The 20000-nt window shown below is 43.6% G+C and overlaps 1 protein-coding gene across 4 annotated transcripts in view; it reads left to right on the forward strand.

Annotated features, from left to right (window-relative positions):
- The window catches only part of LOC135105491 (protein Skeletor, isoforms B/C-like), a 123433-nt gene that overhangs the window by 25436 nt on the left and 77997 nt on the right, over positions 1-20000 (forward strand). For 2 of the 4 annotated variants that reach the window (XM_064013622.1, XM_064013624.1), the window contains exon 2: positions 10020-10031. The exons of the other annotated variants lie outside the window; for them this stretch is intronic. In XM_064013622.1, the coding sequence (XP_063869692.1) occupies positions 10020-10031 (12 nt within the window). The remainder of the gene's footprint in view (positions 1-10019; positions 10032-20000) is intronic. 4 annotated transcript variants of the gene reach the window in all.

The raw sequence follows: 20000 nt of genomic DNA on the forward strand, positions 1-20000 counted from the left end.
AAGAACCAAATAAAAGATGTTGCCGGATCACTGATTATTTTTCCTTTTACAGAGTGGTAGAAGGTTGGAGAGAGAGAGAGAGAGAGAGAGAGAGAGAGAGAGAGAGAGAGAGAGAGAGAGAGAGAGAGAGAGAGGAATGGGTGGGGGGTGAGGGTTAGAAAGCTCTAGGGAGGGCATTAGTGGTGGTGTGGTGTACCTGGTAACACTGATACACCTTGTAATGACCTTCTCTCATTTCTCCCTCTCTCTCTCTCCCTCTCCCTCTCCCTCCCTCTCCCTCTCCCTCTTTTCTCTAATACCTCGCTTCGGTTTACTTTCATTTTCCCACTCTCATTCCTCCTCCTCCTCCTCCTCCTCCTCCTCCTCCTCCTCCTCCTCTCCTCCTCCTCCTCCTCCTCCTCCTTCTTTCCATCTTCTTTAATTATATCTTTAATTTATCCTCTTTCATCTGTGTCTTATTAATATTTCTCTCTCTCTCTCTCTCTCTCTCTCTCTCTCTCTCTCTCTCTCTCTCTCTCTCTCTCTCTCTGGCGTCATCTAATTTCTTCCTCCTCATTTAACTCTCCTTATCTCTCTTCGTAAAGCATAATAGCATTCACTGCTTTGATGTCAGCTTTTTTTTCTCTCTCTCTCTTTTCATGCATTTTATTTATCATCACCATTCTTGCTAGGCTGCGGCTGCATGTTGTATGTTATTTTCTTATTTATCTTATTTTTATTTTGTTAGTCTTCATCCCTTCACCGGCGTGGGCTGCGGTACTATTGTGCTCTTTGTCTCGCTTTGACCAGGAAACAATTGGCTGTGTTCATTGTTCGTGCGGCTGGGTGAGTTACTTGGAGTTTTGAGGCTGCTGCTGCTGGTTCCTTGGATCTTACACTCTCTCTCTCTCTCTCTCTCTCTCTCTCTCTCTCTCTCTCTCTCTCTCTCTCTCTCTCTCTCTCTCTCTCTCTCTCTCTCTCTCTCTCCCTTCCCCTTACGTTCATATATCGCTTTTAGTTAAGATAGTGTAGCTTATCAGTTTCGTCATAGCCATTAGTTCGGTTGTTTGTCTTTACTCTCTCTCTCTCTCTCTCTCTCTCTCTCTCTCTCTCTCTCTCTCTCTCTCTCTCTCTCTCTCTCTCTCTCTCTCTCTCTCTCTCTCTTCACAGTGTAGAAGGAAAAGGAAATCAAGTTAATGTGGAGAATTTAGTTCCTGATTATGAGAGAAACACCGCTCTCCACCTCTCCTCTCCTCTCCCTGTCAATTCCTCCTCTCCTCCCTCCCTCCTTCATCTGTCTCCCTTTCCTTCCTCCCTTCACTTCCTCCTCCACCCTCCTCGCCATTCTCTTCGCCTTGAGACGGATTACCGATAGCGGGGACGAGGAAAGGGGAGGAGAGAAGAGGCATCTGTTGAAAAGAGAGAAGGAAGGGAGAGTGAATAAAGAAGGAAAAGTATTAGGAGCACGAAGAGAAAAGGACGAGTGAGAGTAACAGGAAGAGGAGGAGGAGGAGGAGGAGAAGGAGGAGGAGGAGGAGGAGGAGAAGGAGAAATTTTTACATGATCTTAGCAAACCATTAAAAAATCTTCATAATTGCCACTGAATGAAATATCACCTTTACTTAATATTATTCAGCTCTCACTAATTGCATGCTCGACTTTCAATCTTTACTATGCACAGTGTATTGCTTGCCTTGCCCTGATAACCTTGAAAAGTCCTCACGAGAAGGAGAAATGTCAAAGATTACATAATTATTCCCAAAGGTCGTGCGTTATACTGATGATACCTTTGTAATGTCTGGCTCGACCTTCAAGCAGCTGTGTAATCTGAGCATATGAGTGGCTGTGCTTGAACATGAGTGTGGTAAACTTCAAGAGTAATGAGTGAGAGGCGAATGTGTTTACTCAGAATAGTGAGTGTAGAGGTTTTTCGTACTTTTAAGGCATTGAGGAAGATATATATGCGTCTTTGGAACTTGTTATTGTTTTCTTGATTATATTTCGTATGTTATGTGATCATTTAAATACCTATCTGTGTGTGTGTCTGTGTGTGTGTCTGTGTGTGTGTATGTGTGTGTGTGTGTGTGCACTCGGAAAAAAAAGCACAATAATTTGATGTTGCAAGACAAGACATCACGAGCTTGACACAGACTGCAATAAAGCGAACAGGCAAATACTCCTGTCTCTCTTGTCTCGTCTCTTCATCAGCGCCGTCAGTCTTGCCTTTCATCACGTGCTGTTCGCCTTCACCTTCTTGACCTTACAACCCTTTCCTTTTTATTTACCCCTTCGCCATCTCCCACGTTTACCTTCTTCCTTCTTGTCTTCCCTCCTTCCTTGCCTCCCTTCCTCCCTCCCTCCCTTCGCTTCACTGTATAACTTTTTTTTTTTTTGTACAACCCTTCTCTTTAATTTCTCTTCTCCCACGTCCCATCTTCCTCCCTCCCTCTACCTCTTCTCTATTCCTTCCTTCTCTTCACTTCTTCCCTTCACCTTCCAAACATCTTCTTTTTCTAACATCTTTCTTTTCCATTTCTCTCTTCCCCATGTCTTACCTTCACTGTCCTCACTCCCTACCTCTCTTCTCCTTCCTCCTTTCCTTTCTTCGTTCTCCTCACGACTTCTTTCCTTCCCTCTACCCTCCAAACATCTCCCTTTTTTCATAACTCTTCTTAATTTCTCCCTTTTCTCTACCTAACCTTTCTTCCTCCCATTCGTTATCTCCATTTATTTTTTGGTTTTATTATTTTTTTCATCCTTTTCTTTTCCATTGGTTCCTTCCAACATCCCATTGCTTCCCTCCCTCCCTCCCTCCCTCCTTTCCTCCCTTCCCAGGTAGATCGCAGGTAACGAGCCACTAGGCAGGTGAGCGGGCCACTTAATGTAGAGAGGAGGCCCCCGCCCAGGTGAGACAGGTGGGGCGTGTACCTGTTGAAGGCAGCAACAGGTGTGATGATCCATGAACCCTATATACTCTCTCTCTCTCTCTCTCTCTCTCTCTCTCTCTCTCTCTCTCTCTCTCTCTCTCTCTCTCTCTCTCTCTCTTTTGAACAGAGAGAGAGAGAGAGAGAGAGAGAGAGAGAGAGAGAGAGAGAGAGAGAGAGAGAGAGAGAGAGAGAGAGAGAGAGAGAAAGAGCGTACAAAGAAAAATAACAGATAAGAGAGAAATATAAATAGTCTTTCTTCCCTTCCCCACTGCCCTGCCGTCTTTATCTTACCCTTCTTCTCCTTCCCTTCTCTTATGGGTTTTTCATGGAATGGTACGTACGTATCTCCCTATTTGTCCCATTTCCGTTCCCGTTTCTTCCACCTGGCGTCTGGTTAGGTGTATTCTGTACAGGGAATACCCCGTTTAGGCCTGATGACTTCTCGTACCTTCCCATTCTTTCTTATGTTCTTTATGTTCTTAATTCTTCCTCTGCCCTCATCGTTGAAAGCCTCTTGTTGCCTTTGCTTGCATCATCCACGGCTTTTTCTGTTATGGGAAGTGTTTAGAAGAGGATAGGTAACAGGCAAGTTGGTTACCAGAAGCAAAGAAGAAAGTGAGGAGAGAATAAGTGAGGGAATCGTATTCAAACAAGACAGGCAATGAAAGAATAATGTGAGAAGAAAATATTGAAAGTGGGAATAAGTTCTTTAGCTACTGTTTGCTTCTCGGTGAGTGAGGAAGTGTGTGTGTGTGTGTGTGTGTGTGTGTGTGTGTGTGTGTGTGTGTGTGTGTGTGTGTGTGTGTGTGTGTGTGTGTGTGTGTGCTTATCTCCTCCCCTGATTGTTTTTTTCTTGAGCTGTGACAATAACAAGATATGACATTCCTGTAGAGGAGAATGTCCCTAGTACATTGAGACGCTTCTCTCTCTCTCTCTCTCTCTCTCTCTCTCTCTCTCTCTCTCTCTCTCTCTCTCTCTCTCTCTCTCTCTCTCTCTCTCTCTCTTTCTCCATGATGAGGCAATATAAAGTCGATCGCCGGTGAAGGAAGAAGGCGACTGGAATGTTGATTATGACCACTCCTCTCTCTCTCTCTCTCTCTCTCTCTCTCTCTCTCTCTCTCTCTCTCTCTCTCTCTCTCTCTCTCTCTCTCTCTCTCTCTCTCTCATTTTTGACAGTATCGGTCTTAAATTGTTTATTTTCTTCTTGCACTTATATATTTTCCCTGCCTCTCTTCTTCCCTACCTCCTTTCCTCCCACACTCACTCTCTCTCTCTCTCTCTCTCTCTCTCTCTCTGAAAATCTCCTTTTTAACCTTCTCCAAATATTTTTTTCCTGTCTTCAGATAACACACGTCTCTCCCATGAATGCATGTGTGTGTGTGTGTGTGTGTGTGTGTGTGTGTGTGTGTGTGTGTGTGTGTGTCTAAGTCTTGAAGAGCACGTGGTGGACTGGACTCCTCTGTGTGTGTGTGTGTGTGTGTGTGTGTGTGTGTGTGTGTGTGGCTTTGTCCTCCTAGGTCTATATTGGTAGTGTGAGGGACTCCAACACCGTGGAGGAATGTGGTGTTGTCCTCCCTGCTTCCTCACATTCCTCCTCCCTTTCTTCCTTTCTTCTCTTTCTTCTTTCGTACGCACTTTTCCCCTTTTTTTGCTTTTTATTGTTATCTACTGGTTCTCTTCTCCTCATAGTAATAGTGCTTGTAGTGGTAGTAGTACTAGTAGTAGTAGTAGTAGTAGTAGTAGTAGTAGTGATAGTTATTGTTGTTGTTGTTGTTGTTGTTGTTGTTGTTGTTTATATATTTCTGTCTGTCCATTGTATTCCTATACAGTGCATCTTTCACAATTTTTTGGTTAATACACACACACACACACACACACACACACACACACACACACACACACACACACACACACACACACACACACACACACACACACACACACACACACACACACTCTCTCTCTCTCTCTCTCTCTCTCTCTCTCTCTCTCTCTCTCTCTCTCTCTCTCTCTCTCTCTCTCTCTCTCTCTCTCTCTCTCTCTCTCTCTCTCTCTCTCTCTCTCTCCCCGCCCCCCCCTTTCCTTTCCCTTCATCCGGTTCTCTTCTTCCTCCGCCCCTCCAGCTAAAACCATAATATTAAAAGTCCTTTGATGCCTTCATCCACCGTCCTCTCCATTTAGCACAAGTTCAAATCTTTACCCGAATCTGCTGCTTCTCTTACTCCCCTTCGTTTCTCCCTCCCGTATTTCAGTTGCTTGGTTTTCTTTTCTTTCTTTTTTTTTTTTTGCTTCCTGTATTTCCTCGTGTTTTTTCCTTGATCTTTTTTTCGTAGTTTTTCTTTTTTTATTTGAATTCTTTTCCTTCCTTTTCTTTCCGTCTGTCTGTCTGTTCTTTTTTCTTTCTTTATCATTCTCTTTTCTTTCCTTTCCTTTCCTTTTCCTGTCTTTCTTTTTTTTTTATCTCTAACGTGTGTGTGTGTGTGTGTGTGTGTGTGTGTGTGTGTGTGTGTGTCTGGGCGTGCGTGTGTGTTGGTGTCTGTGTCAGCGTGATTAGATTAGATATCTCGTCTATTTCGGCAAAATTACAAAACGGATTACCGGGCCATTCACACTACCTTAACGAGTGCACGGAGCGGAGGAGGTAGTGCTGGTAACGGCGTGTAGAGGTAATGTGGAGGCGCCCCGGGCTGTGCAAGGCGACACGGAGAGCGCTCATTTGGAGGGCTGGAGTGCTAGCAATTGTGTTCACGAGTGTCGCGGGTCAAGGCGAGCGAGTGAGTGGTTGGTATGAACTGACTTTCACCTCCGCTAACGGATGAAATGGCGGTTTTGCGAGGCTGGGAACACAGACACACAAACACACACACGCACTCAAGCAGAGAGAGAGAGAGAGAGAGAGAGAGAGAGAGAGAGAGAGAGAGAGAGAGAGAGAGAGAGAGAGAGAGAGAGAGAGCATCACTTATTCACAAACTCATAGAAGTAATCTATTCTCGTAGATTGTGAGGGAAAGAAAAGGAAAAGGGGAAAAAATTTACCTGTCAATCTTACCCTATGCATGTTTCCTTCACGCATTCAGTTCGCAGTTCATGTTTCACGGTACGAGCAGCGCGGTCCGTGAAGGTGACACACATCATGCTCTCTTCCCCTCACGCCGCCTGTCCGCCCCCCACCAGCTGTCTCGCCGCGCCGCCTCTGTCACGGTGAAAGTTGGCTGGCGTGGGACCCAAATTTCCCGTGTTTGTACTTCCAATCTTAGTATGTGTACCCAACGTCTCCCGCCAGCTTGTTTTCGATTGGCTTGTGTTTTGTTAGGGATTATTTTGTTGTGTCATCAATGTATGTGGGTAAATCTCTCTCTCTCTCTCTCTCTCTCTCTCTCTCTCTCTCTCTCTCTCTCTCTCTCTCTCTCTCTCTCTCTCTCTCTCTTCACATATGACAATTTTTCTATCGTTTTCTTTTTTAAGGAAGGCGTGACAATAGTTTTTGTTGCTCTTTTTTCATTGACGTTTATTTCTATTTTTTTTTCGTTTGAGCACAAAATAATTGTTTTTAAGAGAAAATTGCTACTATAAATATATTGCATAGAAAGACCAATTCCCACCTTTATACAGGATGTGCTTTAATTACGCATCCCTTCCCTCCCTGACAAACATGCAAAGAAAGTTGAAACTCCTATCTGATACAAGATACAAAATGCCTTATGCTGATTGGTATATTAAGTGTAGCTCTTGAAAACACTTGGCCGTTACATTACTGCTGCTGTGCTTCATTCATTCACATTAGATCGTGTATTCCAACGTACATATCCATTGCCTTGACCTGGAACGAATGTCTTGATGGTATATGATCTCCACGCATCTTACTGTACTTGTAGTCAAACTCAGACACCAAAGACTCCACTGATAACATTGACAGTCGCTCCTTCGTCACAACCCGGACGCTGAGGGTTCTCTTACCAGACCATCATCCGTCCAGAGCATCACATGACATCACCAGTGTCAGCCTAATGTCAGCAAGGCAGCGGATAGTGAAAAAGGTGGTATTATCCAACTAACAAACGTGTCAGCCCGTCAGCCGCGTGTGTCAGCGTGTTGTGAGCGTGCGGGGCGGCGGAGGGTGATTAGCGAGGGCGGCGGGTCCCCTGGGAGGAGGACTAAGGCGGTGCTCTCAATCTCGAAGCATCGATCTCGGCGAGCAGGAGAAAGAGGCGCAGCTACACGTAATATGCTGACGCCGTGAAGCAGCGAGGGAGAGGAAAGAAGGGCACGGGGGAGGCACGCGTGGAGGGGAGATCTGGTGGAGAGAGAGAGGAGCAGGAGAGGGAGGCAGAAAAAGAGTGTAGAAAATAAGCTTTTGTAATAGAAAAAAACAAGTAAAAGGTATGAGAGAGGGAAAAATGAGTAACTTCCATAGGCATTGTTTACTTATATGATAAACGGGAGAGGTGAAAAAAAAAAAAAACGTGAGTGTGCAAAGAAAATGGAAAGTCACGATATAATATGATATAACAGACTGTAACATGATTTAGGAAGCAGAAAAGAATGCTTAGAAATGATGATGAAAAACACCCACTCACCCACCCGCCCACACACACACACACACACACACACACACACAATGGGGACGGAAGAGGAAGTGAAAGGGAATGTGGGAGGAAGGAAAGAAGTACGGGCTGCTAGAATGTTGGCTCGGAGAACAAGCTATAAATATGATACTCAGTTTTTTACTCACACGTAGAGGCGGTAAATTCATGGATTATGCCACCCCCTTATCTCTCTCTCTCTCTCTCTCTCTCTCTCTCTCTCTCTCTCTCTCTCTCTCTCTCTCTCTCTCTCTCTCTCTCTCTCTCTGTGTGTGTGTGTGTGTGTGTGTGTGTGTGTGTGTGTGTGTGTGTGTGTGTGTGTCTGTGTGTGTATGGCAGGAAGCAGCGCCGGATAAGAAACTGTAAATACCTCACAGAGTGTGTCAAAGGTTAACGACACAAAGGTTAATCTAAACCAAGAGAAAACCTTATTCAAACAACAAACCTGGATTAACAAAGAAGTGTTAAAATGTTTTTTTTTCGATTATTTTGAAGCAGACAGTGAAGATAAATCGCGTAAAAAAAGAAAAAAAAAAAGGATGGTTTGGAAATTGATGGTACCCTTTCAGATTTTCTAATAAATACAAACAAAAAACCCTCTCCAATACTAAAAAGTTGGGTCAGGAAAGTGTTTAATATTTTTTTTATCGTTTTATAGAGAGAGAGAGAGAGAGAGAGAGAGAGAGAGAGAGAGAGAGAGAGAGAGAGAGAGAGAGAGCTGTACGCTAAAGAGATATTTACAGAGAAAGACAAAAACAAACACAAACGTAAGTCAACACTTAAGCCAAGGCCATTGTTTATTCAATAATGGAACAAATTATATCACTTTTGTCGCTGTTCTGCAAGATGTTCACTGTTCTTCAGTCAAACCTGAGCAACAACAGGATGGTTCTCTCGGTTCTGTTCCGTCGCTACGCATTATTTACATTCTTTATTAATATTTCTTCTGTTACACTCATTACCCTTTCTATTCTTACGTTTGTCTCCTTTCTAAAAAAAAAAGTCAGCTTAGTTTGCGCGGCGATCACTTCATCAAAAATAAATTAACTCAGGGGAAATGGTATACAGAGATTAACTTCTGATTTTTCTATATTTCTTTTGACGGAGCATGACAGGCCTTGTGATGTTTAAGCTACACCCACCCACACGCGCACACACACACACACACACACACACACACACACACACACACACACACACACACACACACACACCGTTTTTAGATTAGACTTAGCTTTTAGGATTGATGTTAAGTATTTCCCCATCCCTTCTGTACATTTTCAGTTTGTAAACTGCCTTAATAATAAACCGCCTATTATTATTATTATTATTATTATTATTATTATTATTATTATTATTGTTATTATTATTATTATTATTATTGTTATTATTATTATTACACACACACACATACCTTCAGTTCTTCACTATTTAGACATAAGCTTCTAAACAGACAACAGCTCTTTCACACCTTTCATCAGGCGCCCCATGTGAAATCAACAAGACTCCTGATGCATACTCTTCTCATGTAATCTTGTGTCATCTTCTTTGATAACACCCAACTGCCCTCCTCCTCTAAAATGAACATTCTTGAATTGTCCCTTAATAAGAATCCTAACCGGAAATTTCATCTCTTCTTGCAAAATCAGCTTCTATGGAGTTAGGTATTATATGTTGTCTCCTTAAGCTCTTTCCCCCTTCCGGATGCTGACTCTACAGGGGCCTTATCGCCTTTGTTCAGAGTACGCCTCTTGTGTGTCAGGGCCTCCTCCTCTCACACTGGTCCTTCTATACAGCACGGTGGAGTCAAAAGCTGTGCACCATCTTAACCCAACTATCTCCAGTCTCGCACGTTTCGTCATGTCATAAGAGTTTTTTGAGTATTTCTTCCTACTTTCTGCTGTTGTTATTATGGTTTTTTGTTTGATAGTTCTTCTTACTTTCTTTCATCCCTGTTTTGTATTATTGCTCGAGGTTGAACCAGTGTCTTCTCTGTCTTGTCTTTCTCTGGAAAACTCGGGACCTTCTGTTAGTTTCCAATCTTCAGTTCATTCTATAAAAGAGGAACAGAAAACCGAGGTACACTTTAAAGCAGATCAACCGTTACACTTTCGAAACGTTTCTCCTGTTTTTAGAAAGGAGATCAATTGTGTGTGTGTTTTTATTTTTATTTTTATTTATATAAGGAACAGAATAACCAGGTACATGTATCCTATAATGATTTTTCTTTTATTTTTACAGGTGAGTGTTGAGTTGCTGCCACACACCAAGGTTTACGTGAGTACAGTGTGTGTGTGCGTGTGCGCGTGTGTATGGATGCGCTCACAGGAGTCTTATTACGCTAGTGGAAGGAAGGAGGAAGACTTGAAATGTTCGCCTCTCATAAGTGTCGATGGAAAAAGCAGAGACGCAGGAAGAGAAAGAAAATACTTGCATTTAATATATCCTGTCTATGAGGTTTCGATATTGCAATGGGCAAGCGACGTAATTTGTGCTGTGTACTGACTGACCACTCACTTCTCTCCCTGTAGGTCTGACAGTCGGTAAGTATAGCGATGTCTGTTCGTTTTGTATCCATCATTATTACTTCCCCTTCTCATCCACCCACACACACACCCACACACACACTCAAACAAACTATTGACAGCTACGCAAACTTTTCTTCTCTCGGTCCGGTCATACAAATAATTTCTCGAAAGTTTCCTCGGAGTATTGTATCGTTCTCCTTATTGCTCTTGTAGATTCTGAACCTGCGACCTTGGAAGTGTGAAGGAGACGCGTTGAATGCCTTACAGAAACGTTACATCATCCCTTTGTGGGTGTCGGGGAAACTTTACCAGTGCAGACTGTGATTGAGGGTGAGAGGAGGAGGGGGCGAGGGGGGAAGTGGGTGATGGAGGAGAAGGAGGAGGAGTAGACGAAGAAGCAAAAGAAGGAGAAAAGTAGATGAAAATTAATAGATGAAGAAGAGACAAGAAGAATATGCCAAAAAAACGAAAAAAAATATAAACGATGAAAGGGAAAAAAAGAAAATGTACCAAAAAAAATAGTAGAAGAAAAAGAAGGAGAAGAAGAAGAAGAAGAAGAAGAAAGAAAAGAAACAAAAGAAAAGGAGAGGAATAAATAAAATGAAATACAAAAAGCAAAAAAATAAATACATCAGAATAACAAAAATAATAACAAGAGTAAGAAGAAGGAGCGAGAGGAATTTACAAGAGGCGGGGCACGCGAGATCAGGCGGTGATGGTGGTGGTAGTGGCTGTGGTGGTGGTGGTGGTGGTGGCGGTGTCATCGTACTCGCGTGGCTGGAAGAGATACCGCAACTAAGCTGATAATGTTGAATTGCTACCCGCCCTACGCCCTCCCTCCTCCTCCTCCTCCTCCTCCTGTTGCCCTATTTCTCTCTCCACATTCCCCTGTTCTTCTTGTTCTTGTTTTTTTCTTGTTTTATTTTATTTTATTTTTTTGTTGTTGTTGCTATTCTCAGTCCATCTCTTCTTCTGTCCCTACTCCTCCTCCTCCTCGTCCTCTTCGTCCTCCTCCTCCTCCGCAATTCTTCTATCCTTCTGTTTCATTTCTCTCTTCCTCTTCTCCTCTTCCTTTCACTTCTTTCTCCTTTTCCACCTACCAGTCCTCCTTTTCTTGTCAACCCTCGCTTAATGAAAACACAATAACTTTATTCACCTCTCTTTCCACTATTCCACTGCTTTCTGAGCTTAACACTTTGTCCACTATGAATCTGATCCATCCTTTATCCTCCTCTGTCCTCTATTTCTTTTCTATTATTGTTACTACTACTATTTTTTTTTTAATACAGTAACTTTATTCATCTTTTTTCTACTATTCTGCTATTTTTTCAACTTAACAGTTTGGCGACCATTAATCTGATCCATCTTTCATCTCCCTCTATTCCTTTGGTCTGCCTCTCAATATAAGTGTAGATCTTCTTATCCTCTCCCACTTCATTTTCTCACCCTCCTTCCGCTCTCCATCTGATTCTCCCCCCTCCCGTCCCCTCCCGGCGCCTCCCTGCCACCCCTTCGCCCTCACCATAACTATATCCCTCAAACGATGATGAGGATGGGGAATGGACACGGGGGAGAAAGAGAGAGAGTGGAGGGAAAGGAAGGGAGGTTAAAAGGTCTTGAAAAGTTTGGAGAAGTTTTATAAGGAAAACCACCAGCCAGAAAATAGATGTGAGGGAGGAGGAGGAGGAGGAGGAGGAGGAGGAGGAGGAGGAGCTCGCAGAAGAGAAAGTGGAAGAGTACCTTTAGTAGGAGAATATGTGACAAAACCATTACAAGACCATAACAAGATACGAGTGTTATTAGGTCACAGCTGATCCAGGTTGGTAATCTTGTAGAAAACGTGATCACAGCAAAGGTTTGGTGACAAAAAACGCAGTATACGTATTATTTCAGGAGAAACTCACCTAAACCAAAAAGCAGACGGAACCTAGAGAGAAACGAACATGAAGATTCCAGTTTGATCCTCATTCCATCACACATTACTTGCTTTCCTTTCCCTAATTCATAACTACGTGTAAGCCTCCGTTAGTTATTCCTCCTTCCCTCCATCTCATTCTCATCTCTCTCCTCCCTTCGGCTGTTCCCGCTATGGTCCGCCACGGTAGACCAAGCTTCCTACTCTGTCCTCCTCACCTTCCTCAGTCACACCATTACATGCACGTCTTCCTTCATTGCATCTGTACATATTCAAATAATCACATACAACATATTTCAACAGATCCACTCTTTATAAACCAAAATTTCTACTGGTGAAATATTTATACGTGGTCTTATGTATAATCCTCCTCCTCCTCCTCCTCCTCCTCCTCCTGGTGGCGTCCAATGAGGCAGGTGGCTGTGGTTTGGAGGGAAGGGGGAAGGGGGGACGGTGGGAGGAAGCCATTCTCTCCAACCGATTGTCCGTGAGAGTAACCACAAAGGAGACAAGAAGGAAGAAAAGGGGAGAGCAGAGTAATTTAGTAGGGAGGAGGAGGAGGAGGAGGAGGAGGAAGAGGAGGAGGGGTGTAGCGGTCGATTTTTTTTCAGTGTATATTTCCATTTGTTTCTTTATACGAGCTACTGCATGTGCGTCTGTCCGTCTGTCCGTGTGTCTGTTTGTCTGTCTGTCTGTCTGTCTGTTTGTCTATGCGTTTGTTATATATATATATATATATATATATATATATATATATATATATATATATATATATATATATATATATATATATATATATATATATATATATGTGTGTGTGTGTGTGTGTGTGTGTGTGTGTGTGTGTGTGTGTGTGTGTGTGTGTGTGTGTGTGTGTGTGTGTGTGTGTGTGTGTGTGTGTGTGTGTGTGTGTAAATTGTACTTGCTGTGTGACATTATCTCTCTCTCTCTCTCTCACGCAACCATCCTCCCACCACCACCACCACCACCACCAATAACAATGAGAACACAGGCCAGGGCGGCACGCTTGCTCCCTCCCAGCATCCGATAAGTGGCCCGGGAAAGCAATAATCCCCGTCTAATGCGAGACAATAATATTTATCCCTCGTTGCCAGGCCCAGTTTACCTTCGTCTCTCTTTTCTTTTTCTTTTATTTTCGTAGTTTTTTTTTCTGTCTGTTTTTTCTTTGTTATTTATTTTTTTCTGGTGTTTGTTTCGTTTTGTTTTTAAATCTGTAGTCGTCTGTTTTTTTATTTTTTCTGACTTCATTTTCTTCTCTCTCGTCTCTGTTTTTTAAATTTCTATCGTGCTGTTTTCCCTTTATCTTTTCTCTCATTATTATTTTAGTTTTCCTTTTCATTTTTCTTCCCTTCTATCTTTTACTTTCATCGTCAGTCCAATCACCTTTATTCCTCTTTTTTTCCCTTTTCCTACTTTTTTCACTGATATAATTTTTTTTTCTCTTTCTCGCCTCTTCTTTATGCTCCATTACCTTCTGTTTCTCTTTATCATTTCCTTATCACGAGTTTCATCTGTTTCTCCCTCTCTTTGTTCTTTTACTTCTAATACACCTTTTCCTTCACGCCTCATTTACTTTTCTTCCCTTTTTTTTCCTTTCCATCATTATCTTCACCTAACGCCTTTTCTTATCTCCGTTTTCTCTCTCCCCCTTTCTCTTGTATTTATCTTTCCCTCTTCCTTTCTTGGCCTGTTAGGGGAAGAGTCAGTGGGTTTTGCCAGTTTGCCTCCCCTTTCCTTCCCTTCCCCTCTTCCCCTCACTCGTACACTTCAGAAGGAGGCACCAAACCTTCCCCCCCAAACCTTTTCCCCTTTTTTCTTTATTTGCTCCCCTCATCAGGATTTCCCTTCTTTTGTCATTTTGTTCTCCTGTCCTCCTCGTCCTCCTCGTCCTCTTCCTCCTCCTCCTCTTTCACCTTCTCCTCTTTTCATTTTCTCCTCTTTCTTATCTTTGTTTTTCTGTTCTGTGCCTTTTCATTTTTCCTCCTTTGGTCTTTCCATTATTTCCTGTCAGGCTCCCTTTTCGTCAGTCCCTTTGTCTGTCTGTCTGTCTGTCTGTCTGTCTGTCTGTCTGTCTTTACTTTTATCTAGTTGTCTGTACTTTCTGTTCTCTCTCTCTCTCTCTCTCTCTCTCTCTCTCTCTCTCTCTCTCTCTCTCTCTCTCTCTCTCTCTCTCTCTCTGTTTCCCTTGTCCCCCCCTCGGCCTCTCCCTCCTTTCCTTTATCCCCATACCTTCATCTCTCTCTCTCTTCTTCTCCTATACCCTCTCCCCTCCCCTCCCCTCTCTCTTTCCCATTCCCTCCGTTAACAGAAGCGGAGCCGTGAAAATTTCTAGCGGGAGAGAAGGAAGACTGTCTGAATGCCGTCTTAATGGAGTGAAATGCGGCTTTTCAACGCAAGAAAATCCATACCGGCCTTTGTGTGTGTGTGTGTGTGTGTGTGTGTGTGTGTGAGAGAGAGAGAGAGAGAGAGAGAGAGAGAGAGAGAGAGAGAGAGAGAGAGAGAGAGAGAGAGAGAGAGAGAGAGAGAGAGATTTATAAGAAGAAAAGGGAAAAAGGAAAGGAGGACGTTTAGGTGCCAAGATATAATAGGATAGGATAGGAAAGGGTAGGAATAAGATAGATAGAATAGATAGCACTTAGAAGGACAGAGGTCTAGTAGTGTAATGCCTGTCTATCTATCCGTCTAGTCACGTGTCTATTACATAATTATTCTTTTTCGTGATGAATAGAGTGAAAACGAAGCTAGAAATTAGAAAAAAAAGCTTTGACAGACAATTATTCTGAGTTTAGTGGGCGTCGTGTGTGTGTGTGTGTGTGTGTGTGTGTGTGTGTATGTGTGTGTGCGTGTCATATAGAAAACAGTTCGAAAAAAAAACGTATTGAGTATTGCCTGCGGGTGAATGGGGAAATATATAATGGGTGAGAACGTGTGGGTATAGGAAACAGTGGGAAGGAAAGCGTATTGAGTATTGCCTGCGGGTGAATGGGGAAATATATAATGGGTGTGAACGTGTGGGTCTCTGAGCGGTTATCTTAAGTTGATGCAGTGAAAGTGTGAAAGTTTCCAGTACGAGGCATTAGTGGAGGGAGGAGGGAGGGGGGCAGTGTCTAGGAGGGAAGGGGGTGGAAGCTGGGGTGGAGGAAAGTGGTGGAGGGAATGGGATGGAGGGAAGTGGAGGAAAGGACTCTGAGGTGGTGACTGGGAAGAGGGAAGGGGGAAAGGGGAGTGGATGGATACTGAGGAGGCAAGAAGAGGGAGGGGATGACACTAGTAGAAGGGGGAAGGGGAGAGAGGGAGAGAGGGGGAGGGTTTGATGCCACAGCTGAGATGCCTCCAATCACGTGATGGCAACCCGAGGCGCCTCCCACGGGACCTGACGGCAATTACCAGACCCATGAGAGAGAGAGAGAGAGAGAGAGAGAGAGAGAGAGAGAGAGAGAGAGAGAGAGAGAGAGAGAGGTATGATAGATAGTCCGAGGGCTGCTTAGGTTGAAGGGATACATTTAGTAGGGATAAAAAAGATGAAGTAAGGAAGCATGACGGTGATACAGAAGAAGGGTGTTGGAGGGAGCAGGTGATGGTGGTAGTGGTAGTGGTGGTGGTGGTGGCGGTGGTGATGGTGGGGAGAGTGAAGAAAAAATCAAGATCCTAAATGATGGAAGGGTGAAAAAAGTGTAAGAGGAATATAGGGAGGGATATTTTTTGTAATTTAGTGGTGTGGGGAGAAGGTGTAGGGGAGAAGACGGATGGGAGGCTGTACTTAGGGAGGAACTGTGCTGTGGGTGGTGGGGAGGAGCCTTCGTCTTTGCTATCCTACTTCTCTCACTTAAGATTATATTATGTAGCTTATTAACAGTATCTTGAAGGCTAAGTTGTGTTTTTTTTTATTCTTCCTTTGTCTCTCTCTCTCTCTCTCTCTCTCTCTCTCTCTCTCTCTCTCTCTCTCTCTCTCTCTCTCTCTCTCTCTCTCTCTCTCTCTCTCTCTCTCTCTCTCTCGTCCCTCCTCTCTCTTTCTCTCTCCCCTCCCTGGCCATTACCGCAGCTCGGCACTTGAGAAATGAGAGGGTTGGTAATCTGCTTCTGCCTTTCTTGCTCTTTCTATATGAAAAAAATATAAGCCCGACTTTACTTTTCTGTTTTTCTTCTCTGTCCTCCACGCCAGAGTCTTTTTTCCACGCAAGAAGGTAAAGTTTTCTATCAGTTTTCAATTTGTTTTCATTAGTTCTCTATTTTTTATTTGCTTTCTTGACTCTCTTTCTCTTTCCTCTTATCTATTCCCTCGCCTCTTTCTTTTCATTTTCCTCTCCCGTCACTTATTCTGATCAATCTCTTTCATCAATTTTTCCTCCTCCATCTCCTCCCACCTTCTCCCTTCTTAAGTCCCACAAGCCCTTCCCTTCTCCATATTTCTTCTCCCCTTTCCTTACTCATTCTTCCCTTTCTCCGTTTTGTTCCCGCTTCCACATTTCTTCCTCTTGTTTCTCCTCCTGTTACTCATCATCACCTCTCTCTCTCTTCTCCCATGTACCCTTACCTCCATCCTTCTTTCGTCACTTTCCCTCTCCCTCTCTCTCAGTTACTGGCCAAGGTTTCGTCTGGCAGTCTGCTGATGTGAAGCGAAGGGGATAAGATTAATGATGATGATGATAGTGTGTGTACGTTTGTATGTACAGTACTTACATGCGTGTTTATTCAGTATTTGTTTGTGTACTTTCATTATCGTGTGCTTATTTACGATTGTGTATTAGAGTTTTAGTAGTATCTTCGTGTGTGTGTGTGTGTGTGTGTGTAGTTCCTTAAGAGAACGGTCTGGAAGCAAGTAAAATGTTATGTGTGTGTATATGACTATAGCTTCATCATCGCCATCATCAGCACCCACTGGAGGGAGCAAAAAAATCTTTCCTCAATTTGCTTCTCCTTGCGTCTCTTTCAGCCGGTCCTCTATTCCAAGACATTCTCTGCAGCAAAACGTCTTATGTCATCTCTGCATCTAAATACTCAATCTGCCTTGCCTTCTTTCCCCATCGTGTGTTCCTTAATGACGTCTCCCTTCTTTTCCTGGTGTGTTTCCCTGCGCACTCATTCATCAGGTCCATTAAGTCATCCACAACGGGGACTAATTTGGGTCCGGTTCGAGTGCGTCTCTTTAGGAAGCTCGCGGCAAGGGAGTTATACAATAAACACTACCGGGCTGGTGCACCCGCGGGGGAGAGAGAGAGAGAGAGAGAGAGAGAGAGAGAGAGAGAGAGAGAGAGAGAGAGAGAGAGAGAGAGAGAGAGAGAGAGAGAGTCAATTTGGAAGGAAGAAAGAATGGAATCAGAAACTTATTTACTTCTTGAGGAAGCTTGGCATGATTTTTTTCCAGTGTTTGTCGTGGAGATTGGGAAAGAAAGGTGACTCTTCACTGTTTCAGAATTGGCAGATGGAAGGGAATGAAAAATATTATTTGGTACGGGAAAATAATGACTGATAATTTTTAATGCCGTAGAAAGATCTTAATAGGTGATTAATATTCCCAACTGTCATCGAGTACTTTAATAAACTGATTTGTTGCTCATTTACTTAACTTAGTTGTTGAAATCAAACACTCGTGGATAGCACAGGTCTTCGGAAACATGAACAAAACAGCCTTTTATAAAAAAAAAAAAAAAAAATCGAAAACTAAGGGAAGCTGCAAGAAGCCAGCAGGCATTCACGTGCTGGTCCCTGCATTAAAATTACTCATCTAGTATTTCCCAGGTGTCATCCTCATCCAAAGAATTGCCTAATCTTCCTATAAAGCTTCCTAATGACTCAGCACTAACAACCTGATTACTGAGTCTATTCCATTCACCTACCACTCCATTTGAAAACCAATTCATTCCTACCTCTCTTTTATTTCTAACCTTACCAACCTTTAATTACACAACACGCAGCTTCAGTATCTTAACAATCCACATAAGCCTGTCACAGTAGTTTCTTAATACTACCGAGTACTGTCACCACCATCACCACCAAGAAAGACACGAGGGAGGCAGGCAAAGTCCACAGGCGAGGTGACGTAACGTGGCAGAGAAGGGCAAGGAAAGTGGCCCTGTAGCTCTGTACCCTGAAAGTGGTGACTCTGAGGGCACGACTCGACCCTAAACAGGGGATAAAGGGTCAATTTGCATCCCTAAAGAGAGAGGTTGGGGGTGCGGATCCCCTGGGGGCGGTAAGGTGGGCTCCTCTTCCCCCCTTGATTGCCCTTAATGCTTCCTTGCTTCTGTCAGGGGAGGGAAGGACGGAGGGAGTGGGGGAAGGAGGGAGATAGGAAAAAAGACGAAGTGAGAGAGGAAGCACGCTCGTCTCAACTAAGAGATGGAATCCTCGGCAAGGTAGAGATGATTTTAACTTGCTTTCCTTAACTTTCCAGTCCAGTTTAAGTCTTAGTTTAAGTTGCAGTCTGGTATACTGGCAAGAGCGGAAGGCCAGTTATCTTCCTCTCCTGTGTGTGTGTGTGTGTGTGTGTGTGTGTGTGTGTGTGTGTGTGTGTGTGTGTGCGTGTTAAGAGTGAGGGGTGGAGGCACTCTTGTCCCATGGAGGTCACATTAGCGTGACATAATTGAGGTCAACGTGTCGTCAGCCTCCATCACGCCAGGCCGCGTCTTCTGTTCCTTGTCTCTGCTTCCTTCCTGACTCATTCTCCTCTTTCCTGGATACTCACTGAGAGAGAGAGAGAGAGAGAGAGAGAGAGAGAGAGAGAGAGAGAGAGAGAGAGAGAGAGAGAGAGAGAGAGAGAGAGAGAGAGAGAGAGAGAGAGAGAGAAGTGGAAAGTTGAACAAAATTTACTAAATCTTAAGAAAATACTTATTTTTCATATATTTATATTTGAGGACACAGAAACACTTTTAATTTTCCATGAACCATATTTTTTTTCCTCCACTTCTTCTCTTACTCTACAAAGAACCTCCAGTACAGAGACTTCTTGGGCACCGTGATGGGATCGGAGAAAGGGGGAAAGAAAAAGTTAGGCGAGCGAGGCAAAGAGAGACAGAAAAAAGGGAAAACTTGGGCGGAACAAGGGAAAAAAAGGGCAAAAGAAAAGACTGAGGAAGAAAAAGGCAAGGCAAGGGATGTAGTGGCCAGGGAGTGATGAAGACTTGAAGGAGTTGGAGGTGATGTATGTGAAGGGGAAGCAAAGTGGTCTGCTGAGGGGTTTGGTGAGGGAAGGAAGGAACACAGAGGAACACAAATAATGAACAAACAGTAATAGACATGTTGACCTTTGCAAGACTGTGATAAGTTACACCAAAGTACATATAAAATAAAGGATGTAGGATAGGATAGGAGGAGATAGAGAAGGAGGAGGAGGAGAAGGAGGAGGAGGAGGACGAGGAGGAGGAGAAGTGAAAAACGAGGAGGAGGAGGAGGAGGAGGAGGAGGAGAAATGTTTCCCTCCATGAAAAAACAATGGTATTTTCTAGAAGAGAGAGAGAGAGAGAGAGAGAGAGAGAGAGAGAGAGAGAGAGAGAGAGAGAGAGAGAGAGAGAGAGAGAGAGAGAGAGAGAGAGAGAGAGAGAGAGAGAGAGAGAGAGGAATGGATGCATATCATAATGGAAAGCGACAGGAAAAGATGTATTGTCTTCTTCTACCCCTCCTCCTCCTCCTCCTCCTCCTCCTCCTCCTCCTCCTCCGTATACGTTATACGCTTTGATGAAGTTGAGTGTAAGATACCAACTTTTAACTCCCTGACTCCCTCTTCTATGTCATCGTGTACAACATGTAACAAGTTGTCTATATAAGCTCGAGTCTGGTAATCATGATTCATGGAAATCTTTAAGGACAGTGCAAGTGGGTCATCCTGCATTCTCTGTCTCTCCTTCCACATCTTAGAAAAGAAGTGTCTCTGCCTGCTCCTAACTAATGCCTGTAGAGGTGGATAACCAGTCTCCAGATAGCAAACATCATTACACGTTGTAAGTCTCACGTCTAGTAAGCATTTAAGTGACCAATTGTAGAGTTTTATAACTGGCCTTAGATCCGCATTCAGCCAGGACTCACAGCCGTATAGAATAGCGGACATTAAA

This window comes from Scylla paramamosain, chromosome 12, assembly GCF_035594125.1.
Source record: "Scylla paramamosain isolate STU-SP2022 chromosome 12, ASM3559412v1, whole genome shotgun sequence".
Taxonomy (NCBI): Eukaryota; Metazoa; Arthropoda; class Malacostraca; order Decapoda; family Portunidae; genus Scylla; species Scylla paramamosain.